Source organism: Microchirus variegatus (genome assembly GCF_963457635.1).
Source record: "Microchirus variegatus genome assembly, chromosome: 1".
Classification (NCBI taxonomy): domain Eukaryota; kingdom Metazoa; phylum Chordata; class Actinopteri; order Pleuronectiformes; family Soleidae; genus Microchirus; species Microchirus variegatus.
In genome coordinates, this window is record NC_139802.1 from 1,777,538 (window position 1) to 1,786,434 (window position 8,897).

General features: G+C 44.4%; 1 protein-coding gene across 1 annotated transcript in view; it reads left to right on the forward strand.

Moving 5' to 3' along the window:
* erfl3 (Ets2 repressor factor like 3) overlaps positions 1-2,620 on the forward strand; it is a gene marked incomplete at its 3' end in the record, with an annotated part of 14,565 nt that extends 11,945 nt beyond the window's left edge. Inside the window, exons 3-4 of the mRNA XM_083885834.1 lie at positions 1-887; positions 1,934-2,620. The exon at positions 1-887 is cut by the window's left edge and continues 252 nt beyond it. Of these exons, the coding sequence (XP_083741960.1) occupies positions 1-887; positions 1,934-2,620 (1,574 nt within the window). The remainder of the gene's footprint in view (positions 888-1,933) is intronic.
* Positions 2,621-8,897: the final 6,277 nt, after the last annotated feature.

The following is an 8,897-nucleotide window of genomic DNA, read 5'->3' on the forward strand; positions in this document are numbered from 1 at the left end:
GTGGAGGAGGGGGAGGAGGACCCGGTGGCGGAGGTGGAGGAGGCGGCGGCGGCTATAGGAGTCTCATCCATCCCCGTCTGTCTCATGAAACCCTTTTCCGCATGTATGGAGGAGGAAACCCAGCTGGACACCCAGGGTCTCGTGGTCCCGCAGGGCACCGGATCCACCCAGATCCCCTGTCCCCCTTCCCTGTGTCCCCTCTGCCAGGGCCAGGAGGAGCCGGCCTTCTTGCTCCTCCTCTGTCCCCGGCGTTATCCATGACCCCCTCATCTCACCTAGCCTATACCCCCTCACCCACCCTGTCCCCCATGTTAGGCTCCCACTTCTCCTTCAACCCAGAGGACATGAAGCGCTATCTGAAGGCCCACACCCAGTCCGTCTACAACTACGGCCTCAGCCCCAGAGCTTTCCTCCAGTACCCCAACATCGTCATCCCACAGCCGCACCGGCCTGCGGCAGACAAGGTGGTTCTGAGCGGAGAAAGAGCAGCAGGAGGAGAGAGAGGAGGAGAGCGGCACCACCATCCACCCCTGGCTCACTCGGCTCACCACCATCCGCACCAGCCTCACTCAGCTCACCCTCACCCCCACCCCCACTCCCATCCAATGCACCATCCACTCCATCTGGGTGAGGAGCCTCCACACATGTCCCCCTTCAAGTTTAAGCTGCAGCCGCCACCACTTGGCAGGAAGCAGCGGGAGACTCAAAGCCAGAGCAAAGCCAGGCAGAGCTCGCTGTCCTCGGGGTCCGGCTCCATGTCGTCCACCTCTGGCCTTGGATCCTCACTGTCATTTGGCAGCGACCTGAGCTCAGCCAGTGGCTCGGGTCTGATCTCTGCCTCCTCCTCAACACAGTCTCTGAACAGTGCAGGACTTCCCAAGATAAAGGTGAGACACACGTGGATCTGTGCAGCTCTAAAGCACTGCATCTCTAAAAAAAATAGGTGATTGTTAAATGTCATGAGCAGGTTATTAAAACTCTCTTTCTGTCCTGTGCTTGGCTTATGAGATTAGCATCTCTGAAACTCTCCACTAATATTCACACATACTTATTGCATTTATGGTCTGACTCTTCAGGTTTCTATGTCAGTCATTACTTTTACGTGACAAAAGAAAATGATTGTGGTAGTCCAACGTAAACCAAACCTCTAAAATACATTTATTATGGAATTACTGATCAGTCATCAGGGTTTCCCCCAGTAAACCTGCGGCCCACGGCGTTTTTGTAAAAAAAAAAAGATTAAAAGTTCACAGGTTAAGCCATTTATTAACAATACTTAAACACCAACTATAGAGTCTTACAAAAAGACACTCTTGAAATTAAGTAAATAATATACATTTTTTTCACTTAAGTTAAACATTAATTCAGTAATTGGCCAGTGAATCTTAAAACAAGCCATGCAATGGTTACATTTAAAAGTAAAATAAATCAAATATAAATTAATATAAAATATAAAAATACCACATAAATATAAAAGTGGTAGTGCCCTCTCATCTGGTGCAGACAAACGGCCCTTTTATTTCTGCGCACCGCCCCTGCGCTGTTCTCTTCTCCCTCTCCTGTGCCATTCGTCGCTCCTGCGCTTCTGCGTCTCCAAGCGGTCATTTCATATCTAAAGCAGACTGGATCCTTTCTCTACAGGTTTTATCCCCACATAAAAATAATGATCTTTATGACGAGGATGGAAACGTCGTGACAGACTCTGAGGAGCAGAGAAAAATCTGTGGTGTATAAAAAAAAATCTATTTAAAATAAATAAACGAGCAACGCTAAGCCTGGTGGGGGGGGACAAACCCTGGTCATGCTGAAAAACACTGTACATCTTAGTACAGCTTCAGTGGTGTTCTCATCAATGACAGTGATTGTTTCACGGTGATTTCCTCCATTTTCTTCTTGTGCTCATTTCTGTCTCTGTTTTTACCCGACCGTCCAGGTGGAGCCGATCTCTGACATCGAGTCAGAAGAAGAGGTGGAGGTGACCGACATCAGCGACGAGGACCCAGACGAAAGAGATGAAGAGTTTGAGCTCTTCTCCCCCAGGCACTCTAGAGCCTCTGACCACCACCACCACCATCATCATCACCACCTTGCTAACGGCACAGCCGCATCCCACCATCACGCCAATCCTGACGAGGACCTGGACGAGGATGTCTTTAAAGCCCCTGCTCCGCCTCCACCTGGTCTGACGCCCTTCTTTACCTCACAGCAAACACAGTCCAACTCCCACCGTGTGATACCCGTCCTCAAAACTGAGCCCACCGAGCCAGGGGAGAGCAGCACTCCCCCACCTCAGACGGGCTCGGCTGGATCTTTCCACACTAAGTGCATCCCCCTGAAGTTGCGCTTTAAGCGGCGCTGGAGCGAAGACCAGCGCATGGAGGCCTCGCAGGAGGAGTCGGACGACAAGAAAGTACGCGCAGAAGAGGAGAGGGAAAGACAGAGGCAGAGTAATGGACGAATGCAGACGGAGGAGGACGGAACAGGCAGTGGAGACGGGGACAGTCCTCCCCCTTTGGCCTACGAGGGCTCTTTAGCCACGCCGTTGGCCTCACACCGGAGGGTGAGCGCGGAGCTGCATCGCGCCACCGCACAGCTGTCCCTGGAGAACAAAGACTGCTGATGAGACGTGCAGCATAAACACTACTGTTCCAGTAGCACAGGAGATGGTGCGGGAGATTGTAAATGGTTCCTCTGTAATCCCACACTGACAAACTAGATTCCTCAACCCATCGGTAAACTGAGTGCACAGTTCAACATGCACACACACAGCCCATCGGATCACCCAGCTCACTCAGCCATGTTCTGTTTGGGTCAGAGCCTTTCTGGGACTCTTTCAGATTCAGCCGTCCCAGCCACAGTGACTGTGGTAGGGGGTTAAATCAGAGGGAAGCTCCCTTGTGAAACTTCACCGCCCCACCTGGATGATGAATCTCCAGATGCCCTGTTCCAGTAGCACAGCTCCAACCAGTAGAATCCACAGCCAGTCGAGACTTTCCTCAGGGGGGACACTCACTCCCTTAGAGCCCAGCAGCACACCAAGGACGACGTTGTGCGCCCTCTTTCCATGATACGTTTCTTATGAGAAGACAGGACTTTGACAAGTGCCTGTATCCAAAAAAACCCACAGCCCACAAGTGACGGCAAACAGAGGGAGAGTGTGGGGATGTCTTCACTTAACTCGTGAACTCTTTGCAAAGTCTGCCAGATACTGAAAAAATCACAAGGATGAAAAGGAAAAGTGTGTCTCTAAGTACTGAAGAGTGGGGGCTGTTGGCATTGTCTGACTCTTAAACCTGACCCACTCCACTCAGGGAAGCCTATTGCTGTATGTTTTATTTGAATCATGCACACAAACAGACTCTAGCAAACATAACTATTAAAAAAAAAACGAAAAAAAAAAAAAAACAGCCAACCGTGAATGGAACTTGGGGACGATATGGACACAAGACCACACAGCCCTCTCAGAGATGATGATTTTAGCTTGACCTTCCTTGCGTCTGTCCGTCTCTCTCCTGAACTGCCCCTCTTCCCCTCTTGAGGACCAGCTGTGGAAAGATCACGACTCCACTCAATAAAATGAAAACGGGAGAGGTGACTGAAGAGGAGCTGCTGAAGGGACCACGGAGGGACAACACTGGGGGAGGAGGGACTTCAGGGTGGACTCCAGTAACTTTTGACTAACCTTCTCGCCTCACCTAACACGGCTTGTACACTGAAAATAGTTTCCCTCGATCCCAGCAGCGCAGAGTCCCAGTTCGCCAGAGGAAGCTTTTTTAACAATCATAGATAGTGTTAAATAAAACCAGCAAAGACTCTCTCTCTCGCGCACAAACACACACACACTTACACATGCACTGCCTTTGCTCTTAAAGTGATAGCTCAGGTTTTGTGGCGTGTTTTGGAAGAGGTGCTGACACATTTTCACATTGCTCTCACTTAAATCACAGCTGCAAGCGGGTACACTTAAAAATACAGAGTTTTGCTGCTTAACCTAATTAAGTCTATGCCTGCTCAAGTCTACAATATCTCATACATTTGCTACATAATCTTCCATAAAACAGATCTTTTCCAACTGCAAAGTGACGTTTGGAAAGTGTCGTCGTCTCACAACCAAAGTCCAGAGGGAAATTCAGTGTTTTTAGGCCACAGTGACACAGCAGCTGCTTGGTTTGGTAGATTTGTGAATTCACAATATAACACCCTTGAATTTACTGGTGGAGGCAGTAGTGGATCAACAACTCGATCACCAATTTCCTGTATGGACTTGATCATCATAAAGCGCTCGCAAACGTCAGTGTCCAGCCAGAAAAGGCTGCGTAGCGTTTAGAGAGGGGGGAGAAAAAGCAGCTAACGTGTTCTTAGGCTAGCTTTACACGACAACGATCTGAACACAAACCCGCAAAAGTGGCGTTGCGTTCCCACTTTTAATTCCCGTTTAGACGAGCATGTTTGGGTGGAAATCTGCATGCACGCGGCGGCGCACAAGTGTGTGAAATATGATGTAGTATGCATGCCAGGTGGCTAGGTGGCACTGTGACTGTGCAGTACAGCGTTGAAACTTCCTTCTACTTCTCTCTAGTAGTGCTAAGTAGCAGCTAAGGCGACTTGAATGTCCGACTGATGGATATAATCCGACATGTTTGTTGTTGTTGTTTGGCTGTACTGCACATGGATCTGACGTCAACACGTACGGGAGGATAGCCAGCGTGAGCAGCTCAGGGAACGCGATGGTGGAGCGTTTTTAAGATTTCCACTCTGGAGGGTGGGTTCATTTTTTTGGCGTTTTTAAGCCCCGAAAAAACGTCTTCGCCATCTAAACGAAAGGCACATCTGATCTAACATTTTGTCGTTTTCACCCGAGAGCGTTGTCGTGTAGAGCTAGCCTCAGGCTGTAGCAGGTGAGCCCTTTGTTAAGTCGTCGTCTTGCACAGTGACATCAGCGCGGCATGTGTCAGCATCTCATACAACAGCTTTTCCAAAAAACCCTGAACTATCCCTTTGTGAATGTGCTCCCTCTCTGTGTCTGGACCTCCAGCTCTGGTGTCGTCATCCCCAGGTCCACACACACACACACACACACACGGAGCCTCTCTATGCCTTGTTTTTATAGCATGAACTGAAGTGCAAACTGAGCTGTAATGCGGACTATATATATATATATATATATAGAGAGATATATATATTAGATTAAACTATTGAAGAAAAGTGAGATTTTAACAGACCCATAGCGTTTTAATGATATGATTGATTCAGGATTTTTTTTTAAAGTGGATAATATTGAGTGTCATGTCGCTCACTCATTAACAGAGAACAGAGTCCAGGTGAGGGCAGAGAGAGGATAGGCTGAGGTCCAGGCGTTTCTTCTACATTTGTTTCATAAGCAGAGGAAAAACCAAACAGGCCAGTTTACCGTGTGTTAGGGGGAAACTTGAACAGACGGCTTATGATTCAGATGTGTGGTTCACTCTGCTCTTCACTTCATTTGCAGCAGCACACGGCGCTGTCCTGGGCCCAGGCCACCTCTCCAGATGTGTGTGTGTGAGAGAGAGAGTGAGCTCATGTGTTATTATTGACACGGTAATCTTGTCATTACGTTTAAAGGTCCAGTGTGTAACATGTAGGAGGGTTTTGTTGGCAGAAACTGACCAACATCCATGTTTGTACAAGAGCGTAATAGGGCTGCGACTGACGTCGTTGGTTATTGAAAGGATTAATCGTGTAATCAGATTATAAATCACACAATGGCTCCATTATCCCATTATGTTTTAGATAATATACAGTCTAGAAGTACATCAGACTGCAATTACTAAAGGCCACATTATACTTCTCCGACTGCGTATGCGTTATCCGTCTGCGTCACCACGGAGGCGCCTCGAGCATTTATACTTCTGCGTCGTGGTGACGGACACGCGCTGCAATTTCCCGCCCGATCAGTAGGGGTCGCTGCGCAAGGTTGTTGTGTACGCTGTTCTATCAGCTGACTGTCGTGAGTGGAGCCAGTCCAGCTCCACCCATACCATTACTCTGGTACCACGGAAAATGTAATGGTTTCAGGTTATTTTGGTACTGTTCCCAATGGAAACGCAAAAAAATACATACTGTACCGTACCAAAACTACGGAGGCCCCGAAGTGACATGAGGGGGAAAAAAATTACGATTTTTTTTTTCCTTTTATCTCGAGTTTCAAAGTCGAGATCTCAAGTTTTTCCCCAAAAAATATGGAAAAAAAAATTTCTTAATTTTTTTTTTTTTTGGGAAGCTTGAGATCTCAACTTTCAAACTCGAGATTTCGAATCTTTTGGAAACTCGAGATTTCGAATCTTTTGGAAACTCGAGATCTTGACTTTGAAACTCGAGATTTCAAAAAGAAAATTTTGTCATTTCCAAAAAATTATGAACATTTTTTTTTTTTTTTTTCTTTGGAAACTCAAGATCTTGACTTTGAAACTCGAGAGTTCAAAAAGAAAATTTTGTCATTTCCAAAAAATTATGAATTTTTTTTTTTTTTTTCTTTGGAAACTCGAGATCTTGACTTTGAAACTCGAGATTTCAAAAAGAAAATTTTGTCATTTCCAAAAAATTATGAAATTTTTTTTTTTTTTCTTGGGAAACTCGAGATTTTGACTTTGAAACTCGAGAGTTCAAAAAGAAAATTTCGTCATTTCCAAAAAATTATGACTTTTTTTTTTTTTTTTTTTCTTTGGAAACTCGAGATCTTGACTTTGAAACTCGAGATTTCAAAAAGAAAATTTTGTCATTTCCAAAAAATTATGAACATTTTTTTTTTTTTCTTGGGAAACTCGAGATTTTGACTTTGAAACTCGAGAGTTCAAAAAGAAAATTTCGTCATTTCCAAAAAATTATGACATTTTTTTTTTTTTTTTCTTTTTGGAAACTCGAGATCTTGACTTTGAAACTCGAGATTTCAAAAAGAAAATTTTGTCATTTCCAAAAAATTATGAACATTTTTTTTTTTTTTTTTGGGAAACTCGAGATTTTGACTTTGAAACTCGAGAGTTCAAAAAGAAAATTTCGTCATTTCCAAAAAATTCTGATTTTTTTTTTTTTTTTTGGAAACTCGAGATCTTGACTTTGAAACTCGAGAGTTCAAAAAGAAAATTTTGTCATTTCCAAAAAATTATGAAAAAATTTTTTTTTTTTTTGGGAAACTCGAGATCTTGACTTTGAAACTTGAGATTTAAAAAAGAACATTTTGTCATTTCCAAAAAATGATGAATTTTTTTTTTTGGGAAACTCGAGATTTCAAAAAGAAAATTTCGTCATTTCCAAAAAATGATGAATTTTTTTTTTTTTTTTTTTGGAAACTCGAGATCTTGACTTTGAAACTCGAGATTTCAAAAAAAAAATTGTCTTTTTCTTTTTTTTCTCATGTCATTTCGGGGGCTCCGTGCAGAACAGCTTAAAAAGTGCAGACTCTGCACCGTAAATGCAAACAAACAAACCGCTAACGAATAGCGTTAAGTTGAAGTCTGTCATCATGTTATAGTTTCATGTGCAACTTGAAACAGAGATTGTTGCGCGATTACAACTCATTTTGTTCTAGATTGTTGACGACAGCGTTGTTTGGCTTTTCTTGCCTTTTAAATCTAGCGTCTGTTTTTAAGTGCAAAAAAAACCTGCATATATCAACTTGTAAAAATGTGTATCTATGGCAACCTCATCGGCTAACGCACAACTCTCCACGTTTGTTGCATTTACGCACATATTCATTGTCATATACCCGGCTTGGTAAAGAGAGTGGTTATCTGTACTCTCGCCATAAGGTGGCACTGTTTCTTACGCACTGGACCTTTTAAAGTCACTTTGCAGGTTTAGGGAGGTTTTTCAGACACACACACGTGAGCACATACGCACAATCGCGTTGGAGCGTTCCCTCTCTGCAGCCTCATCATCATCCATCCATCCCGGCGTCTGATTGGTTGATGTGAGCCGTGTTGACCAGAGAGCGGCCTGTCCCTGCCTGACCAGCAGCGACAAGACCGATCTATAGCGGTGAACTGTGAGATAGATGGCCTCCAGGCAGGCGCTCTGTGTAGCTGAGCTGATCCAATTTCCTCATCAGAGCCTGTGGTCTGGACTGGAGCAGGTTCACAACACACACACACACACACACACACACACTCTCACTCACTAACTCCTGTGTCTGTATTTGAACAGACTGCTGCCTTATTACTGTGTTTCATATCTGTGCAGCAGCTGAGGCGTCGCTCTACCTGCTCTGCTCTCACTCTCTCTCTCTCTGTGTTTTGAGCCGTTGTGACTTCCTGCTGACTGACGCGGTCATGAATGATGTTTCAGGGTTAAATGAACGACTGGAGTCTGGTTTAGACGCAGGCTGTCGGTCCAGGAAACGGAAGACAAACGGCACAAAGACGACATCTCGCGACTGTCGAAAAAAAATAATAACGTTTGCCGAGTTTATTTCTCTGATGTCAATATTGCGGTTGATTATTGTTGTTGTTCTTATTGTTCTCATTGGGGGTTGTTTATACCTCTCCACCTTGCATTATTATAATTATTATTATTATTATTATTCCATGGTTCTGTTAGCTGTTGCTTTCTATGTTGTGTACATCATTTTTGAACAATGTGGAATCTCCTCACCGAACCCCCAAACTCCATTCCCCCGTTTCAGAACCTTCAAAATCCTTTTTCCTTGTATTTCATTTTTTTTTTTTTTTTTTCAATTGTAATTTAATTAAAATGTGTAATATTAATTTTGATGCAGACGGAGAAATAAACACCAGGGACTGAGAGGGAAGAGCAGTGTCAGAGGATTTTATTAAGGGTCAGAGGGGAAGTGGTTTTATCTTTAGTCATGTATTTGTGATTTTTATTTTATAATGTTTTTCTCCCTTTCTCTGTCCCTCTCCTAT